Source organism: Myotis lucifugus, unplaced genomic scaffold (genome assembly GCF_000147115.1).
Source record: "Myotis lucifugus unplaced genomic scaffold, Myoluc2.0 scaffold_266, whole genome shotgun sequence".
Taxonomy (NCBI): Eukaryota; Metazoa; Chordata; class Mammalia; order Chiroptera; family Vespertilionidae; genus Myotis; species Myotis lucifugus.
The window spans coordinates 686,517-708,702 of NW_005871314.1; the positions used below are offsets into that span (position 1 = coordinate 686,517).

At 36.1% G+C, this 22,186-nt stretch overlaps 1 protein-coding gene across 1 annotated transcript; it reads right to left on the minus strand.

Annotated features, from left to right (window-relative positions):
- Nucleotides 1-1,246: 1,246 nt before the first annotated feature.
- Nucleotides 1,247-21,180, minus strand: AADAC (arylacetamide deacetylase). Its single transcript, XM_006099257.3, has 6 exons — nt 20,946-21,180; nt 18,345-18,632; nt 14,736-14,958; nt 11,531-11,600; nt 10,310-10,481; nt 1,247-5,455 (listed from the first exon to the last, which is right to left on the minus strand). The coding sequence occupies exons 2-6, from the start codon at nt 18,480-18,482 to the stop codon at nt 4,859-4,861; spliced, it is 1,200 nt and encodes a 399-aa protein (XP_006099319.1). The 5' UTR covers nt 18,483-18,632; nt 20,946-21,180; the 3' UTR covers nt 1,247-4,858.
- Nucleotides 21,181-22,186: the final 1,006 nt, after the last annotated feature.

Below are 22,186 nucleotides of genomic sequence, written 5' to 3' on the forward strand. Positions count from 1 at the left end.
CTTTCTTCTCTGAAATCAATAAAATATATATTTTTAAAAATCTCACACAAGAGAAACCAGTATGAAAGTGGTTGCATTTCCTCCCCTCAATCTTCTCACCCTATCCTGGAAAATTAGCTTGACTCCAACTCATCTATCAAATGGGTTCTCATTCGTTGTTGATGGTCCAAAGGAATTTAACTAAAGTGATATATATTGCAGCAGAAAGACACAAGGCCAGCACTGACAGAAATCATAATGCATGCCCATAAGACTTCAGAAACATGACAATTGTTAATATTGCAATGAAGTGCCTCAGCCTGGCAGGGTCACTGGTTGTATGATGGGAAGCAGGAGAGAACTGTGGACTAGGAAGTGAAGATTTGGCTCTATCCTTCATGGGCTCGCCCACATGGCTGTAAGTCAGGCAGCACAAACAATCTTGGGGAGCTTCTTTCCCATAGTCAGGATTTTCAGCTGCATTGCTGCAGCCTCTGAGTGCCAAGACTTTGCATGCTTGCACAAGGCTGAAGAAATAGCCGATGTATTCACCTCCCTTCGTAATTTCCTCAATCTGGCAACCTCTGTGGCTTAGAAAACACTCCAAGTGCAATGGGTTTCATGATATGAGCCAACATCTCTGCCTCACTGAAGACAGCATCTGAACAGGCTGGACCCTGACCCTTGCACCCATACAGTTACAGGTATATTTCTGTTAAAGCATAAGTCATGTTTTAATTCCTCTCTCTGCTTTTCTCTACCAATAGAAACTTATCTCTGAGAACTTGTTTCATGGCTATCTGCCCAATCCCAAACTCAGAGGCGGATGCACAATAGCCTTTCAGCTAATTTTTTTAATGATATTTTCTTTAACTGAAAGGGAATTATAATGCCTTTCTTACAGTCAAATAAATTAACCCTCTTTTTAAATATTTGCTTTCTTTTTAGTATCTCTTTTTAAAAATGTATTGATTTGAAAGAGATGGAGGAAGGGAGAGCGAGAGGGAGAAATATCAATTTGGTGTTGCATTCATTTATGCATTCATTGTTCGACTCTTGTATTTGCCCTGACTGAGGTCGAACCCACAACCTTGGTGATCAGGACGACCCTCTAACTAACTGAACCATCTGGTTAGGACTTAGTATCTCTTTTAACAAGGGGTTGTAACTACACATATAATAAAACATTCAAATATAAACAGGGCAGTAAAATATATACCAGGATATTTCTAAATATGTATGTTGACATTAAAACATATCCCCAAAATTTCTTATCCAATGATAACTAATTTATTTAAAGCTCCCACAAAGCTTCCAAAAAATGATCACATAGTATTTATAACTAGTTTAAAAATGTGTTAAAGTGAACTTTCTAGAAATTTCATACATAACAAAAACAAGTTAAGAATAACATATATCACTGCTTTTCATTAGAAATATGTGAGCTACAAATGCAAGCCACATATGTAATTTTAAATTTTTTAGCATAAACATCAATGAAAGGTAAAAATAGTTTAAATTAACTTTACTAATATTTAATAATCAATATAAAAATAAGATATTTTTGTACTAATCCTTTATGAAATTATTATTGAAACTATAGGATCACATACTCAAGTTTTCATAAGCACACTTAGCAGTTTTCCAATAATAAATTAAATACAAAAATAATTTTCCTTTATTTTCACATTCATTCATATTGACAAATTGCTTCATCATTAAAAAAAAATAATTCATTTGACTTTTAAGCAAAAACGTATCAGTTTCAAAACTATATTTATCCAATGTAAGTAAATTTAAAAACTCTTGTGTCAACTCAATATAATTAACACTAAAATTAAAGGAGTAATGACTAAATTGAAAAGCAGCTCCAAATTTATCAATAGCTATGACATGTTCTCCAATATTTCTTGTCCTTTTTGCAGCCAATTTACATAATTATTTCAATTGTATATTAACACCTCTGTATATTGATTCCTGTTAGAAATGTGCACAAACCATTATCACTGATTCTGATAATAAAAAGTGTATATTTCGATACAAAATTTGGCACCTGTCTAGCTAGGTCACAGGTAAGCTTTTCTTTAGTTGGAGCTTCAGAGTTTGCTTATTCATATGAGAAACAAGTCACACTGCCATTTTTTATACAATACAATTGTACATTTGGCAAACATTCCTTTTGTTTCAAGAAAACCTTGAAGTGAATGGTATAATAAATCTTTGTAAAACTCTCTAAGGACTCAACAACAAGCATTTTTTAAAGACCACAAGAGGATTAAAATCATTATATTCTATTATTTTCAATAGATTCATAAATTAGCAGTAATTCATAACATTTCCACATATATACTAAAAATTTTAAAAGGAGTATCCATGGTACTTTTCAGAGTTATTTTCAGAAAGCTGAGCCAAACCCTTTCAGTAGATACCACACAGGGGAATGAAGCAGTAGGGAAACATTGTCTCTTGTTTTAAAATTCCATTAAGTGTTGAATCTTGCCTAACACACCTAGCTAGAGCACTTTCTGTGATGATAATTTTTTACATGACTAGTTAAAATTATTTTTTGATGGATTCAAAATATTCAAACATATCTATGTCATGAGTTCAATAGTTTTGGTCACAAGTAGACATATATGTGTGTGTGTGTGTGTGTGTGTGTGTGTGTGTGAATTTGGAGTATTTTTGAGACAAAACATACCCAGAGTATTAATTGGGCAGTGTCTCATATCACACACTCATCTAAAACTAAAGGGCTTGTACTTTTCCAAATTTTTAATTAACTGATCTTTGGTATTTTTATAAATATTTTGCATTCTACATATAATTGTGTGGTGTCTTAATTTAAAATATTTCACTTTTCTAAACAATTATTTTAGCCTTTATTTCATAATTTTCTAACAAACACTGTAATTATATCTATTACCACTTCTCCATCTAAAAATAATTTTTTTTTTGTATAAGAATCCAAACTATAGTTGGCCAAAGTTATAAACTCAGATCACATTAAAAATAACTTACAAACATTTTCTTGAAAATTTAATTCTGTTTTCAGGTAAATGTGTTAATTTTTTTAACTTTTGAAAAGGAACTTATTAAAATTATGCATTAGCTACTATGTCTATTCATATTATCCACTTTATTATTTTCACAATTTGTTTTATACAACAGACAAGTAGCCTCTTGTTTTTCTCTGCTACAGAAAATTTCAGCTGCCACTTGTTATAAAGTTTTCAATATACTTTCTTCCAATCTTGTCTTTTTGTAGCTCTTTCAGGAGCTGCACTAGCTTATGCATCTCTGTTTGACTGCATTAGTCTATTGATTTTTTACAGAGAGGAAGGGAAAGGGATAGAGAGTTAGAAACATTGATCAGCTGCCTCCTGCACACTCCCTACTGGGGATGTGCCCACAACCAAGCTACATACCCTTGACCGGAATCAAACCTGGGACCCTTCAGTCCGCAGGCCAATGCTCTATCCACTGAGCCAAACCAATTAGGGCTGCATTAGTCTTATATATTCATTTTAGGCATTAAAATATTTCCAACTTATTTTTTCAAACTAGAAAAAGGACTGAATTATAAATAAAATAATTAACTATTTCAATGTAATTTCCAATTAATATTTACAAAAATATCACAAAGCTCCTGCTTTCTTCATAAAATATTAAAATACACACATTACAATGCTACATCAGTGTTCAAAAAATCATTTGTACTGAGTCAGCCTGTTGACAGTGCCTAGACTGTGTTTTTTGTATAATACTGGAAATAGTCCACACAGCTGACACTACAATACAATGATAGCGCTAATATGATGCAATAGTTCAAGTAAAATGTAGTCCTATCTAAAAAAATAAAAATTATAGAAATTTTTAAATTTGGGTTTTTATATTTAGATCAATGAGTCACTTTGAGTTAATTTTTATCTATAATGTGAAGTAAGTCGAGGTCAGGGTTAAGGGCATTTTATATGAATATTCAAATGTTTAATCACCATTTAAAATATATATAACACTTTTGGAATTGAATTACCTTGGCAACTTTATCTCAACAATTGACTCTAAATATATGAAATGGTTTCTGGATTCTGTTGTATTATCTAGTTGCTTATCTGTATTGAAATACCATACCATCATGACTATGGTAGCTTTATATTGTTTTGCAATCTATAAATCCACCAAATTTGTTTCCTCAAAACAAAAATCATGTTTTTTGATATCCATTTTATTTCCATACATATTTTATAATAAACTTGGCATTTTCTTTAAAACAGACTACATTACTCATTTCTTATAGCTGAAATTTACAGCCTTAGTTTTTTTTATTGTCTAATAGTATTATTGTTGAGAAAAAGGTTTAAACAAACACATCTGGCTTGTAAAATACCAGAGCTTTTACTGAAATGAATTTAGTGCCTTGAAACCACCTTGTAGGTCACTAATATGATTTCTGTGCCAACTGTTTTTCAAAGTATTTGCTTCAATATGATGCCACCTATTACTATAAAATCCACTTCTATGCGAGCAAGCCTATTTCTGTTCTAGGATACCAAAATTAATATCAGTGGTCTCTTAGGCACTTTAGTAGCAAGAAAAAATATTTAAGAATGTAGACATTTTCTAAGATACAGATGTGAGTAAACAACACTTAGAATAACAAATAGAGAAGAATCCACTCAGTAAAAAAGCAAACAAAACAAACAAACAAATAAACAAAAACCCCCAAAACAACAACAAGAAAAGATCACAGTGGTTCAGAGGACCTTAGAAAGGTCACGAGTGATAAAGAGAAATTTAAACATAACCTTTTGAATCTCACTAATTTGTTTTATATTTGAGGCTCATATATTCTTATAAACCACTGCTAAGATTTTTACTATAGATTTTCACTTAGCCAACTCAGATACTGATTTTCTACTCTATGTCCAATTTTAAATCCAGGAAAAGTCATTACTCCATGGAATCCACCCTCAATGTGGTTATGGGTCACCCTCACTCCAGCATTCCGAAGTCGGGTGACGTACATGATTCCATCATCTCTTAAAACATCATATTGACAGGTGATTACATAGGTCAAGGGTAAGTTACGCAACTTGTTGTCATCAGCCAATAAGGGGGCTGCCCTTACATCTAGAAACCCTGAATACTTTCTAGCTAGCTCAGAAGGACCATGAGTTGGACTGCTATAAATGTGCCCTTTCTTAAAATTCTCTGGGAGCAAAGAACTCCAGTTAACAAACTTGAAGAGGTGGCTTGATTCCACTGGTACATGTTGATTGACGAACATGGCTTTTTCAAGTGATCTGTCTGTGGTAAAGTATTCACTCCAAAACCTGACCATGAGTGATTTGGGCAGAGGTGGAATCTGTGAGTTTTCCCGTAAAGATGGTAAATCCATATCAAGAGTCTGAAGGGCAGGATAAATTAAAGACTGGATCTTGAGTTTGATCTTGACATCTGGATCATCTATGAGCTGAAAATTATTTAAAGTAAGTTGTTGAAATAACAATTTTCACTAATATTATATATTTTCATTTATGAGGCTAATATGATAAATTCAAAATTTCAAAAAGATAGTCAGAAATAATAAAAAATATATCTCATAGAACTTGCCAATTTTCAATATTATACCTAAGATTCAGTATCTACACTTAAATACTATAAATATAAACAAAACAATTTTTGCTGCTCTCCTCATGGGTAGGGAAAAAGACTAATATGTGATTAGTTGGTCATAAATACCATGTTTCTCTGAAAAAAAACTGAAGAGTGTACATATTTTCCCCATTCTCTGGCATATTTTATGTTTATTTTGGATTTATTTCTTCTTAAATGTTTGAAGCAAATTGCCAGTGAAGTTTCTTAGTGGAACTATTTTTTTTATTATTTATGTAATTTATTTTTTGATTATAAAATGACAGGTTTTCATTTCTTATCCTGTCTGTTTTGCATGATATATTTTTATTTAATTCAATTAAAATATTATTAGATGTTTTAATTTCAAAGTTGTTCAAATATTGCTTTCAAGAATTACAATGTGCACTCTTAACTCATTAAAGACTATTTTTTTTGTCTGAAGAGTTATCCCTTTCTCAATCCTGATATTTGTACCTAACTATTGTTATTCCTCAACTGTCTTTTCAGAGAATTAAAATTCTATTAGTCCTTTCAATGAATTAACTTTTTGCTTTTTGTTATATTTACTCTGAGCTTGTTTGAATATCATAATTTCTGTTCTTGTCATTATCTTCATTTTATTGACTTTATTTCTTAAGTCGGATGCTTATTTCAGCCTTTCTTATTTTCTAACATGCTTTTGACAAAGTACAATTTCCTATAAATATAGTTCTAAATGTAGAGAACATATAAAAAGATGCGTTCTTTTAAATAGTGACTCATAGGTTTTTAGTCTATTTTTTAAAATTTCCAAATTTCCATAGAAGCATATGTTATTCGTTTTTTTCTTGTTGATTTCCCACATTATTTCATTATAGTAAAAGTCCAAATGTTGCGCAATTTAAATTCTGTGATTTTTTTTGAGACTGGCTTTTTTATGGCCCAGTACTTGGTTGAATTTTAAAAATGATCACATGTACTTGCTTATTTGCCTGTTCCACTGAATGAAACATTGATTGTTATTCCACTCCTCTATATATTTGTTATTTTTGCCCACTGTTCTCTTCATAGCTAAAAGTAGTATTATTAAACCTCTTGTTGTGGTCAGAAACTTGTGTTTTCTCCTGTCATTCTCCTATGTATTTAATGTTATTAAATCCATATAGATTTAGAGTTTTATTTCCTTGGCCATTGAAACCTTTTCTGAAATGATGTGATCTTATTTATCTAGCAATTCTTTTAAATATTATTACAGTGTGTACATTTTCCATCCATTTGCTTTCAAATTTTCTGCTTATTTATTTTTTAATCTGATAATCTTCGTATGACAGCAAGATCATTTAGAACACAAATGGTTATAATTACTGAAATAATTAGTTGTGACCAACACCTTATTTTGTGCATCTTCTTTTTCTTTTTTCTCTATTTTTTGCATTCTTTCATGTTGGTTGATCTTTCAATTATTCTATTTTTTTTCCTGTAGTCGGTTATGTTATACCCTGTTTTTATTCTTTAATTGATTACCCTAAACCTTGAAATATGTATTCTTAACTTCTCAAAGACTAATGAACTTATCAAAAGCCAATTCTAAGTCTTTATTTCTTCTTAGATGATAAAAAATACCTTATAAGATTTAAAATCTATCCACTCCTTAACTTATAGTTTTTTTTCATATTCTAAGTCTATATATATCTTATTATTTTAAAATATTCAAGTTTATTAAGATTTACTCACATTATTCCACATTCTTCCTCTTTGGTTCTTCCTGCATGTTAAAATTTCATCTGCATTTTCATTTCATCTGAAACACTTCACTCAAAGTAGTCTTAGGGTGTTCCATTAATAGCAAGTTCTCTTAGATTTAGCTTATCTGAATTTTTCTTTTTTCTCCTTCATTCTTTTATTAAAAAATCTTTATTGTTGAGAGTATTACAAATGTTTTTCTTTGTTTCCCCCATTGCCCCCATCCACCTGGTTCCTGCCCTGCCCCACACCTTCACCACTCTATTGTCTGTGTCCTTAGGAAATGCATATATGTATATGAATTGTTTGGTTAATCTTTTCCTGCCCCTACCCCCAACCCCTTTCCCTCTGAGATTCATTAATCTGTTCCTTGTTTCCAGGCCTCTAGTACTATTTTATTCATCAGTTTATTTTGTTCATTAGATTCCTTGTTTGCTTATTTTGATTTTTAGATGCAATTGCTGATAGATAGTATTTATTTCCCTCCTCCTGCTCCTCCTCCTTCTCCTCCTCCTTCTCCTCCTCCTTCTCCTCCTCCTTCTCCTCCTCCTCCTCTTCCTTCTCCTTCTCCTTCTCCTTCTCCTTCTCCTTCTCCTTCTCCTTCTCCTTCTTCTTCTTCTTCTTCTTCTTCTTCTTCTTCTTCTTTCTCTTCTTCTTCTTCTTCTTCTCTTTTCTTCTTTTCCTCTTATTCTTCTCCTTCAAAAATACCATTCAACATTTCATTTTATGTAATACTGGTTTGGTGGTGATGAGCTCCTTTAGCTTTTTTTTTATCTGTGACGCTCTTTATCTGACCTTCAATTCTAAATGATAGCTTTGCTGGGTAAACTTGGTCGTAGGTCCTTGCTATTCACCATATTGAATATTTCTTGCTACTTCCTTTGGCCTGCATAGTTTCTGTTGAGAAATCAGCTGACAGTTGTATGGGCACTCCCTTGTAGGTAACTAACTGCTTTTTCTCTTGCTGCTTTTAATATTCTCTCTTTGTCTTTTGCCCTTGACATTTTAGTTATGATGTGTCTTGGTGTGGCTCTCTTTGGGTTCATCTTGTTTGGTCTTCCAGGATTTATTAGTCTATTTCTTTCACTGGATAGGAGAAGTTTTCTGTCATTATTTCTTCATATAGGTTTTCAATATCTTGCTCTTTCTCTTCTCTTTCTGGCACCCTCATAATACAAATGTTGGTATGCTTGAAGTTGTCCCAGAGGCTCCTTACACTACCTTCTTGTTTTTGGATTACTTTTTGTCTTCTGCTTAGGGGTTTTTTGCTTCCTTATATTCCAAATCACTGATTTGATTCTTGGAATCCTCTACTCTACTGTTGAATCCATGTAAATTATTCTTTATTTCAGTTAGTGAATGCTTAATTTTTGACTGGTTCTTTTTCATCTCTTTGAAATTCTCACTAAGATCCTTGAAATTCCCACTAAGTCTCTTGAAGCTCTTATTCAATCATTGCGCATCCATATAACTATTGTTTCAAACTTTCTATCTTATAGTTTGTTTGCTTCCATTTAATTTAGTTCTTTTGAAAGGGCGAGGACTACGCCCTCCATATTACCCTGTGTCCTCCATTTTGGGGCAGCCATGTGCTTGGCAAGGAGCTTCTTCCCGGAAGTCTAAGCCTCTGCTAGCTACACCCAGGAACAAGACACCGACTTGCGCCTGGCCATTCGGTATGGCCCACAGTCCCCTCTCCTTCCCTGACTCCACCCCCCTATAAAACTCCTCTTCACGCTGGGCTACACCTCTCTCTGCCACTTGGCTTACCTTTGCATTGGTGAGTGTGGTCAGTGAGCCTAACTAGTTCAAATAAAAGACTCTCTGCTTTTGAATTGGACTCGGCTGGCTCCCTGGTGTGGTCTAATGGGGATCTTGAAATCTGGGCATAACACTTTTTCTGGAGATTTCTTCTGTTATTTCATTTGTGATGTTTCTTTGTCTCCCATTTTGGCTGTTTTCCTATGTTTGTTTCTATGTATTGGGTAGAGCGGTTATGTCTCCTGGAATTGGTAGAGTGGCCTTGTGTACTAGATGTCCTGTAGGGCCCAGTGGCTCAGCCTCCCAAGTCACCTGAGCTGGGCACACTAGGTGCATCCTGTGTAGGCTATGTGCACATAATTTTTGGTATCTTTTCTTTTGTTGAAAACAAGATGATTATCCTACAACTACCAATAGCCAAAATGTATATACTTTAAAATGTGTATGAAAATAAACAATAAAAACAACAGCAAAGTTTGTTTTATAGCACAATAAATTTATGTGCAATATTTATGATTAGAATTAAATTGTAGATATTTATTTGTAAATACATTAGAATTTTTTTCTCTACAGGAACATTGCTTCCAAGCCATCAGTGCTGAGTTTATTTCTTAGGTTAGATAAACCAGTATCCAAAGCAATTTTACTCATAATCTACTAGACTAATTATAATTAATTATTACCACATTAAATCCATATTTAATAGCTGTCTAGTTTTAGCTAAATGTCGTAGAAATAGTTTATTAATTGATATATGAAAAGTATAGTTCCTTCTGCAAGTGAAGAGTATTTGTGAACCTGGTAACTTTTTTGTCCATAGGCAACTTTATTATTCTGGTAACAGTTTTCATGCACGTTTTAGCATACTCCACTAAAGAATACTGAAATCATCTGATTCTCTGATCATGGTGATTAGTGTCACTGATTGATTTCACAAGTGCAATCCCCTAATATAACAAACACTGTGGTACTTACCTGACCATACCAATTAGGTTTAAACCAATGATCTACAGTAGAAAGAAGATTTTATCATTTTATTTCTACAAATATGGCAGGAGGTAGGATTAGAGGTACTAGATATATTAATGTTCTCTGATATGATCTCTATGTATTAATATAACATATTTGCATTAATATTTTAATGTTTTAAATAAATAAATTTAAGTGTAGGATATTTTTAAAAATGAAACAAATCTAAGCAACATACCTGTTGAGTCACTGCTGCAGCTAAATTTCCTCCAGCACTGTCTCCAGAAATACCAATTCTTTTGGGATCTACACCATAGCCTTTAAGAATATCTTTGCGTAAGAACCACTTTAATGCATTATACACATCTTCAAATTGATTTGGAAAGTGGTATTTAGGTGCTAGTCTATAGCTGTGGGTAGAAAAACAATTTTCTTTAAGTCAATATTTATAATAAAAATGAATGAGTGTGTGTGTGTGTGTGTGTGTGTGTCCATACTCATTTGTGTACATGCTCTTGCCTTAAAATCAAAAGTAAAATTTTTTCTTTAGCAAACATATTTTGAATTACAACGAATCTAAAGCAAGACTTAATCCTAATGATAATGCTGGATATGAAAACTTTCACAAATGTCATTTTTGCATGAGTAGAGGCCTGAATGCAGAACTTGGATGGGGATTAAGGAAAAAAAATCCCAGATGATAACTACCTAAACTTCTTCCAGAATGTTATTTTCTTTGTAATCATTATACTTTATTACTAACCAAAAAATATTAAACAAATATTAAACAATTTTATTCCAACTTAACCTAATGATCAAGTTGGGATGCAGTCATTACTATGTGTTTTTTTCATTTTCTATTATTGATTATTGATCTAGAATACATTTTATAATAGACTGTGCCTGTATTCCCAGGTTATTTAGTGACTACTTGCTTTTGATGAAGAATTATACCACAAAATATACTATACTAATTGCTTTAAACATACTTTACTACTATTTGATTTTCAAAATAACTCTATGACATAGGAAATATTATATGAATCCCAGTTTACATATGAGAAAATGGAGTTAATATGAGATTTAACTGTCACAGTCACTCAGTAAATTCTAGAACCAAATTTTGAGCCTGAACCTCTGACTCTGAAGCCCTCCTTATTCGCTCTGCTAAGAGTAGGTGAGAAATCCAACAAAGGTCATTAGTCAATAAAATTTAATATTTTAATTGTATTCCAGCGATTTCTTGACATCCTGTTTTTGATCCCCACTTGACCCACCTCTCCAACTCTTTCCCCTCAGTCTCTTTGCTGGTCATGCCCAAGCTCACTTTCTCTATTCTCATCCTCTGATTTCCATTTGAAACACACCCGGCATACCCATGGGATGATCAGAACATCGGAAAACATCTCACTATATAAGGCACCTGGCCCAAACCCACACCAACCAACGGTGCTCTTACTTGGTTGAAATGACAACAGCATCAAGTCTATCAGCTGTTCGTCTTGACAGCACATCATAAGAATACTGAGCTGAAATAAACGAATAGAAAATCAGAGACTGACAAATAAATTGACAGACATTTTTTCCCCCAGCAAAAAACCTACTACGACACCTCATTCTTCATGAAAATGTTTTGGAAAAAAAATTTCTACTATTTCATCACAGCTACAGAACATGAATTCTCTTGCTCAGTGATCCTGTTACATGCACATTGTCAGGTTTCTTGTTCTTCCCCACATCTTACACTGTATAATTTAAGCAGTTTCACTCTTCTCAAGATTAAACTGTGCTCTCGTCAATCAGCAGGTGTTAGGAGTTGAATGAATAAACATCAATATACCTCCCTGACTTTCAGGAGGTCACAGCCTACTGGAGACAGGAGCTGGGAAGGTCAAGCGTGTAAACTAAAAGCAATATACTAGTTGCTTTAATGGAGGGGTAGAGAGGGTTCTGTGGAATAGTATTAGATTTCATAAAAATTGCCAGAGCATGTTAAAGAAGAGTAAAAGGGAATGGGGAGAGCTGAGACCTGATGTTGGCATTCGTATTTCCAAGGCAGATGAGAAGATATGTGTTCTGTGGAGTGATTTTGGCCATGAATATGGATGGGGTGGAGAGGGGTCATACTTGTTTGCTATTGTGCTTGGAAAAGTGCTTCCTTTGGCTAAGAAGGAAAATTTAAGAAAACAAAATAGGATTTGCCAGTAACAAGAGGAGGGAGAGATCATAAAGTACTGATGGGAAATATCAGGATATAAAGTTGTCACAAAAGGTACATCCTGTGGACCATAAAAAAAGGAGTAGATATTCTCTTGTGATGTTTCCAAAGTTGGGTGCTGACTAGTCTTCAAATGTAAAATACACACTAAATTTTAAACTTTTATTTAACATTTACTATGCAAAATCATGCTTGTATTTTGGATTAGGACACACATTTTTAGTATAATTTTCTTTAATATTGAAAGAGAAAGCATCACGTAAATACTATTTGCTTCAGAGTTTATTCTTATTTAGTTTTTTTACCTTGGTAAGCATGCTCCCACTCTTTTTTGTTCTTGTTAATCCTCACTCAAGGATATACTCCCTTTGATTTTTAGGCAGAGTGGAAAAGAGGGGTAAAGAAAGAGAGAAACATTGATGTGAGAGAAAAACAATTGGTTGCCTCCTGCACATACACCCACCAAGCCCCAGGCTGGGAGGAGCCTGCAAACAAGGAATGGGCACTTGATGGGAATCAAACCCAGGCTTCTTTGGTCCGCAGGCCTATGCTCTATCCACTGAGCAAAACCAGCTAGGGTAGCATGCTCCCAACTCTTTAGGGAAACATTGATGGAAAGATTTTTTAAGGGACTGCTTTGGGCAGCAGGAACTCATGGAAACTAACTGAGGTATGGCATAGTGGCACAGTCAGATTTTTTTTCTCAGATTTAGTCTTAAAAACATCACTTCATTGCCAGCTGATGACTTCACTGCCTGAATTTATAGACAATATTAGGATCACACCCTTTGCTGCTCCAATTTACATTTCCAATCTACATCAGTACTCATCGTTACCTCTTTTTTCCCCTCCTGAAAACAGAGAGGAAGCATAACAGAGAAAGTTAGGTTTCTCCCTGTGTGTGGTGTCAATACTCCCCTTGGTAGGGAGTCCAGTTCCCTCCCACATCCTGTAGGTCAGGCAACTTCATCCTGTCCTCCCGTGCCTCCTCCCACATTTCAACACACTTCTATTTACTGCTAGTATCTTTTTTTTTTCTTTTTGAAAATATATTTTTATTGATTTTTATAGAGAGGAAGGGGGAGGAATAGAGAGTTAGAAACATCCAGAGAGAAACGCCGATCAGCTGCCATTTGCCTGTCCCCTACTGGGGATTGAGCCTGTAACCAAGGTACATTCCCTTGGACAGAATCCAGCCAGGGACCCTTCAGTCTACAGTGGTTCTCAACCTTCTGGACCTTTAAATACAATTCCTCATGTTGTGATCCAACCATAAAATTATTTTCGTTGCTACTTCATAACTGTAATGTTGCTACTGTTATGAATCGTAATGTAAATATCTGATATGCAGGATGGTCTTTGGCGACCCCTGTGAAAGGGTCCTTTGACCGCCAAAAGGGTCGCGACCCACAGCTTGAGAACCTCTGGTCTAGAGCCCTTGCTCTGTCTACTGAGCCAAACCGGTTAAAAGTATTTATTGCTATCTTTACCTTCAGCTTATAAACTCGTCCATAGACCTTCCATATATAAATATAAAATATGTATTTAAACATAAATATATATGTAAACTTTATATAAGATATAAAATTTATATTGCATATAATAAAATGATATATTTTAGATTTATTTGTAGAAATATAGAAAGTGAGTGCATAAAATAAATTAAAATGTGCATTTTAATTTTTGTTAAACTTCACCCAAGCATATGTTTGCTTTTACTGATTTTAAAGATAGGGGAAGAGGAAGAAAGAGAGAGAGAGAGGAAGAGAGGGAGAAACATCAATGTATGAGAGAAACATTGATTCCTTGCCTTTTATATGTGCTCCTAGCAGGGCTCAAACTCATAACCTGGGTATGAGCCCTGACAGGGAATTGAACAGGCAAACTTTCAGTGCACGAGAAGACCTTCCAAACAACTGAGCCACACTTGCCAGGCTGTACATATATTTTACATAAAATAAAAATAAAGTACACTTACTCAACTCTGTGCTTCTTTTCTGTCTAAAACTTCATCTTTCCTTCATATCTAAATTTATTAAAAGATTGCCATTGCCATCTTCATTTCCTCACTTCTCCTCCACTCTTCAACTCACTTAATTTTGGTTTTCTTTGCAACATTCCATCTTATTTGCAATTAACAATTTTACTAATAAATTTCTATGTTCATGAAAGTTTTTTTCCTTACCTGAGATTTGCTACAGCTTTGAATATTTATTTCCTTTGAGAAATAAATTTAAAGTAATTTTTTAAACTAACTTAATTCCAACTAAAGAAATTTCAGAGAGCTGAGGTATTCTGTTATCTGTGATAATTAATTAATATATGCTTATCATATAGCATACATTTTATTAATATGTTTACTCTGACATAACTTCAATGTCAGAATAAATATATTAATAAAATGTATGCTATATGATAAGAAAAATTTGCAACAAGGGGTACCTACCAGCACTCCCCAAACACCAACCGCCACCATGAATGTAAAATAAGCCCCTTCTTAGGGCCTCTGACTTTCGCTTTGGTACATATACACGGACAGGAACATTGCTGAAAGTTGTGTCCATCACAGTGACAATTTCATCAGATGTGGGTGGGACATCTTGAAAGCTCTTAAAAAACATTAAAGTGTTCATGAAATGGTTGATTCCCAGGACTTCACCAACCAGGGCCTAAAAGGGAAGAAAGAAAACAAATACCATCCCAGGTTACAAACAATAGATGCCAGTGTTGTTTATGAACATAGAAATATGCATATATGCTCCCACGAGCCCTGTGTCCTGTTACCACAGCTGAATCTGAATGACACAGAAATATTCGAGATTCAGAATCTTTACCATAATACTTGCGTCAGATTAAAAAAAAAGATATTTAAAGAATTCTTGTGATATTACAACTTGGAAGAATCTAGGCTTCAGTTCATTATGAGCTTTGAAATACATTTAAAAATATATTTAATTTCAGAGAGGAAGGGAAAGGGAGAGAGAGATAGAAATATCAATGATGAGAGAGAATTATTGATCGGCTGCCTCCTGCACGCCCCACACTGGCAATCAAGCCAGTAACCTGGGCATGTGCTCTGAAGAGGAATCGAATCGTGACCTCCTGGTTCATAAGTCGACGTTCAACCACTGTGCCACACCAGCCAGCCAGACAGCTCCACATGCTGACCGGGCCCTAGCATGAGGGTGTCCTCTACCTGCTCCTCTCTACAGTGACAGAAGGGGTGGAGACTCCAACCCCCAATGGACTGTCATCTGTGCTCTTTATCTCTATCTAATCTAATAAAAGAGAAACATGCAAATTGACCACACGTCGAATACGTCCCAAGCCATGCCCACCAGCTAATCAGTGCAACTCTATGCAAATTAACCCAACCAAGATGGCAGCTGGCAGCCAAGGAGCTGGAGCAAGCAGGAGGCTTGGTTGCCCCGGAGATGGAGGAAGCCAAGCTTCCTGCCTGCCCTGGCCCGCGTGGCCTCCATTCAAGTCAACAAAGTTTCAATTATAGAAGATAAATAAATCCCAGATACCTGCTTCCAGCCAGCCTCCACTGGGAAATTGGGTGGTTGGGGGCCTAGGCCAGCATGCAAAAAGCCATCAGCCCCTCACTCAGACTGACCAGGCACTCCAGCAGGACCCCACACTCTGAAGTGGGTGTGGACAGCATGAAAACGGCCCTCAGCCTCTCACTCAGGCTGGCCAGGAACCCCAGGGGTCCCTCACCCTGAAGGGGCTGTGGCCAGCCTGCAAACAGCCATCAGCCCCCGCCCTCAGGCTGGACAGGCACGCCAGCAGGGACCCCCACCCTGAAGGGGCTGTGGCCAGCCTGCAAACAGCCATCAGCCACTCACCCAGGCTGGCCAGGCACCCCATTGGGACCCTGACCCTGATCCGGGACACCCTTCAAGGCAAACCAGCCGGCCCCCACCCATGCACCAGGCCTCTATCCTATATAATAAAAGGGTAATATGCAAAATGACCCTATTAGCAGAAAGACTGGAAATGACTGGTCACTATGACACACACTGACCACCAGGGGGCAGATGCCCAATGCAGGAGCTGCCCTCTGGTGGTCAGTGCACTCCCACAGGGGGAGCTCTGCTCAGCCATAAGCCAGGCTGACGGCTGCCAGTACAGTGGTGGTGGTGGGAGCCTCTCCTGCCTCCTCAGCAGCCCGACTGCAGCTTAGGCCTGCTCCCCGCTAGCAAGTGGACATCCCCCAAGGGCTCCTGGGCTGTCAGAGGGATATCTGACTGCCAGCTTAGGCCCAATCTCTCTGGGAGTGGGTCTAAGCCAGCAGGTGGTCATCCCCCGAGGGATCCCAGACTTCGAGAGGTCACAGGCCCGGTTGAGGGACCCCCCTCAGTGCACAAATTTTTGTGCACCGGGCCTCTAGTAGTGTTATATTATGCTTCCCCATGTTGCCTAGTGTGAGTTTTGCACAAGCACTCCAACCAATTAACAGTGTGATTTTGAAGAAATCACATACATAAGTGTTAACACAGAAAGTTGAGATGCAGGTCACAGCATTTACTTACTTAATTTTGCAAATAAATTTAAAATTTCTACAACCTATGATGTAGAGGAGGCATCAAAATGTATCCCACAAAAGTAGTTTATGCCAATTTAGTTGGCCTTCTGGCTTTAAATCAAAGTTAAGTACAGAAAATACAAGACCATCTTTCAAAACATTGATCACTGGACTCAAGTCATTTATCCTGAAAGAATGAGACTATTTCAAATATTTTTTAAATGAGAGAGAATGGCACTAAGTTATGCCATTTAAGGACAGGACTTTAGTTATGAAGACAAATTGCAATGTTGTACAAGAAAGTACAAAGTATGAAATTTTTAATGTGACTTTATAATTCCACAAGTTTTTAGATTATACTATGAAGTATGATAAACATAAAACTGAAGACTGAAAAGCCACTGGTGTGCGCTAAAACTATCACCAGTGTCTCTGCAGTCTGAATTGAATAATTAGGGTTTTAAAGTTTCTTTGACTCTTTCTTTTAGCAAAGTATTGTGAATTAGAGCAGCAGATTAAGATCTCAGACCAGCTTACTCTCTTCATACTGACTCTAAAATCCAAAAACAATTTTTGACGTAAATTTGAAATTTCAAATGATAAAGAGGGAAAATTTTGTCCAACTCTGGAATTTATATGCCTCAGTGTATGGACAAAATCGTTTCTTATACCTTAGTCATACAAAGCTCTATCAGCTAAGGACGTAAATAACAGTTGAATTTCTGATGATCAAAGCTGAGAAATAGTGCCTATGTTATATACTGCACTGATTCAAAGCTATATTAAATGCCAAAAGAGATTGTTAAAATACCTTTAAAAAGGGAGTGTGTGGGGGGGGGGAGGAGCAAGGAAAGCACTATAAAAACAAGAGTTTTATTAGTCAGATTAATTGTCTTTGGATTATTATTTTTTTCTGCTACAGGCAAATTGCTACTGAGAAGATTAAAGAAGATAATAAATGGTTTCATTTCTAGGTAATAAGCTTCACTCAGAAAGAACCATAGGTCTTTGAGGACCAGCCATGGTGGACAGCTAGTCAGCCAGTTGCTTGGTCACCTCAGCAGCTCACCATCTACTGGACATCACACATTTCCCTGGCCTTTACCAGCGACCTGTTTCCAAATATCTCAGTAAGGATTCTTTTTCATGTCTGAATACAAGATCATTGCATAGAATGTTGTAAATAACCAGAGTATTGCTCAGTCCTACCACTCCTGCAGTTCATGCTTTAACATGCTTCCTTCTGGCTGTGTTCATGCCATGAAACTCACAAGAAGACTCTGTTTTTCTCAGCTGACACAATTTGTCCTTTAATATTTAAAATCAAAACTACTTGACTACTTCCTTCATTTTCATTCTGCTAGTGGTCGGCCTTAAGGAATAGTTAAAATATAAGAAAGATTTTAAAATCAGCAACTTAAAGCGCAAAACGTCCAAGACAGTAGAAGTTGTGAAAAGTAATACAACAGATATGTTCTCCTGATTAAAATGTCAGATATTGAGCCAATAAAATTCTATACTTACCACATTTGATATGGTGCTAGATATGAAGGTCATCCCAATCAGTTTCCATGGCTCCTCAATATTATCTGGGAGAGGTGTATAACCATAATATGCCGTGAAAATGCCCACCAACAGGAGCAATATAGTCTTTCTTCCCATGCTGTTTCCCGTCTGCTCTCCTTGCCAGTGCAGCAAATACACTTTGAAATATTCAGAGACAGAACTTTCATAACCAGGTTTGGACCTGTCTTAAAGTGTTACCTAACTTCCGGAACACAAACTCCACTGCTCCCTGTGTCGTTTCATTGCCTGTTCAGAAATAAACAGTAGGAGGTCAAAGATCACTGTAAACATACAGCACTTACTGTTTGCAAGTTTTGCCTTGTCCAACCTCCTTACTGGGTGGCTAGGCAAACAAACAGTTTATTGCATATTATGAGGTACAGAATACTTTCATTATTTTTTTAAAGGCCTGAGGAAAATTCAACAAACCCGGTATATGATTCAAATAACACATCTCAAAGAGAAGGAAAACAAATCATTTGAAAGTATTGGGAGCTTTTGCAAAGCAAGATGTATAGGCTCACTTAACTTTTATAGGACTATAACTTTTGATTGTCTTGCTACAACTTTGATCGCCATTAAGCAATACTAGTTTATGTTAAAATTATACCACAATCATGAAGATAGCTAACAATTTTTGAGCACTTAACTCTGTAGTCGAGTCAGTATACCAAAACTTTTAAATTTTATTTACTCCTCAGTAGTACTTCTGTCATGTGAGAGAGCAATAAACAGACGGAGGAAAGTTCAAAAGATGCACAAGCGCATTCAGCCCTATGGAGTGAAGCCAGGACCGCCCTCTGTGAGTCTCTTACACTGAAACCTCACTAGACCCAGCTCATTAATTAGTCTCAGATCATAGATAAGCAACTGAGATTAAGATGAATACTTTGCCGAGATCATGCAAAACCAAGTGACAGTGTTGGAGGCACTGATTGTTCACTGGATATCCATGTGCCCCTGTAATTTTTAGATCCCTTCTCTAGCAGTGAAGTAAGGTGATGGGACCCCAGCTAGCCAAAGGGATCAGATATAATTCATGTGTGTCATTTCCAAGACAAAAGTGATTAGAATCCACAGGGCCTGGAAACTACCTCTTGAGTTGGTGGCATCACAAAATATAGGAATCAAACAGGCAAACTTTTGGTGCACAGGTTGATGCTCATTCAACTGAGCCACACTGGCCAGGGCAGTCGAGGCTACATTAAAAGAAAATTTGGCTGAATATATGATTTTAGTTGTCCTTTTCTCAAATCCTTTAAATATGTCATTCTGTCATCTTCTAGCTTGTCTAGTTTCTGAGAATTTTGCTCTTCAGTGAAGTTTTGTATCTCTGTAACTGGTATACTGTGTATCCCCCCCCCCTGTGGTTTCTTTCAATTATTTGTATTTAGCAATTTGGTTGTGATGTACCTTTTTATAATTTCTTCCTGTTTATCTTACTTCAGGTTTGTTGAGCTTCGGGATCAGTGACTGCAGTTTTCAGAAATGGTGGTGAAAAATGGTTGTATTGAGCTCAGACAACTACCCCTCCCCTTTTGGGTTGTGGAATTGGTTTAGCTTACAGCTCCCGTTTATTTGCTGACCTCACGAAGTTATGTCCCCGCTTTCATAGCACATTGTGCAGCTGGTCTAGGATGGCACATTTCCAGTGGTTCTCAACCTTCCTAGTGCCGCGACCCTTTAATACAGTTCCTCATGTTGTGGTGACCCCCAACCATAAAATTATTTTCATTGCTACTTCATAACTGTAATTTTGCTACTGTTATAAATCGTAATGTAAATATCTGATATGCTATATGTGTTTTCAGATGGTCGCGACCCAAGGTTGAGAACCACTGCATCAATAAAAAAAAGAAATAAAGAAAATAAAAAGAGAAGCTGTCTGTTGTCACCAAGGCCAGAAGTGAAACTCAAATTATTTTTTAAATGAACATTCTTTAAAATTGACATTTTATTGTATAGTTGTATGGAATAAAACTATGTCCAAATGTTAACACATGGGTACAGTTGTGAAACTACTATGCAATCAGGATACAGAACACATCCACCACCTCCAAAACTCTTACTTTCTGAACCTTTGCAGTCGTATTCTTTCTCCACTCCTCATCCCTGGCAACCATTGGCCTCCCTCCATCATGACAGTTTTTTCATGTAATATAACTGAAATCATACAGTATATACTATTTTGAGACTGGATTCTTATACTTAGCATAACCCCTTTGACTTACGTTCAAGTGCTAGGTGTATATAATTGGCTATTTCAGAAAACAGATGATCTAAACTATAAAAGGTCTGGTTTTTATTGTATTCACATCAGTTTAATATCTTCCTCAGAGTGAATGACAAGGCTGTTTGTACAGCAAGTACCAAATACAAATATTAGACAATAAAGGCATAGGAGACTGCTTTGTTTGGCAAGTTCCACAATGAACACAATGTGATAGATATTTTTATCAGCAAAACATAACACGGATAATATTTCTTTGGGTCAAATTGCTGATTAAACATGCAATTTCCACTGCTATATCTCATTGGAATCATTGTATGAGTTCTTACCCAGGGCATTTCCATTATTTGTACATCATGTAGTTTGTCCTTGACTAAAGACTGAAAATCCTTCTCTCTTTCTGCTGAAGGCCAGTAGTGCTAATATTATTTTTTGTACAAAACCCGAAAAGATATAACAACGTTATGTTCTTGTAATTATGGAATCACTCATATACTCATCATAAGATCTAAAAACCACTTCATAAAAAAATAAATATTATCTATACAAATAAAAGGTAATATGCTAATTAGACCAGATAGACTGAATGTCTTCTGGATGTCCTTCCGGACAAAGCCACAGCAGCTGTGAGGGCCGAGGAGAGCTGGCAGCAGTGGCGGCCAGCAGTGGCAGCAGCAGTGGGGTGATGGGGGCAGCATCTTCCCCTGGTCAGTCCAGTTGCCTTCCACAGAGGGAGGCCAGACTGTGGCTTAGGCCCGCTCCCCTAAGCCATCAGTAGGACATACCTTGAGGGCTCCCAGACTGTGAGAGGGGACAGGCTGGGCTGAGGGACCCCTCCATTGCATATATTTTCGTGCACTGAGCCTCTAGTATTATCATGAAAGCATTCCTCATTAATCCATTGCTGTCAAACTTTAGAAACTTGAAAAGGTGTCCAGTTGTTTCTGCATCTCTACATGTACAATGTATATTTTTAAAGTGTGCATTTGATACTATTACTCAAGATGAAAATCAGTAATGCAATCACCCATATCAAATAATTACAAATGGTAAATAAAGCTCAAAAAATGTAGAAGAAACTAATTAATAAAGATATGAGGATTAATTAATGACATTAAAATAAACATGATATAAAAAGGATCAACAAAAGACTATACCACCTTTATAAAGGTTGGTAAATTGATAAATCCTTAAGTGGCTCATAAAAAAATAAATAACAGAAATAAGAAAAAAGACCACTACAGATTCTAATGCCATTTTATTTTTTTTAACTTTACCTTTATTGTTGAAAGTGTTAAAGATGTCCCCCTATTACCCCCATTTACACCTCCAAACATGCTCCCATCCCCTCCCTAGGCCTTTCTCGTCTGTCCATGAGTTATGCATATGTGCATATAAATTCATCGGCTAATCACTCCCCCCCCCCCTTCCCTCTGAAATACATCAGTCTGTTGAATGCTTCCATGTCTCTGGATCTTTTTTATACATCAGTTTATTTTGTTCATTAAATTCCACATATAAGTGGGATCCTGTGATACTTGTCTTTCTCTGACTGGTTTATATCACTTAG

What these genes read in the sequence shown, in the direction of transcription:
- AADAC (XM_006099257.3), bottom strand. Translation starts at nt 18,482, where the DNA reads ATGGGAAGAAAGACTATATTGCTCCTGTTGGTGGGCATTTTCACGGCA. An exon ending in TTGGTGTTTGGGGAGTGCTG is followed by an intron (nt 11,601 to 14,735) that starts GTAGGTACCCCT and finishes CGTTTATTTCAG; the next exon opens with CTCAGTATTCTTATGATGTG. An exon ending in GCTGTTGTCATTTCAACCAA is followed by an intron (nt 10,482 to 11,530) that starts GTAAGAGCACCG and finishes TTCTACCCACAG; the next exon opens with CTATAGACTAGCACCTAAAT.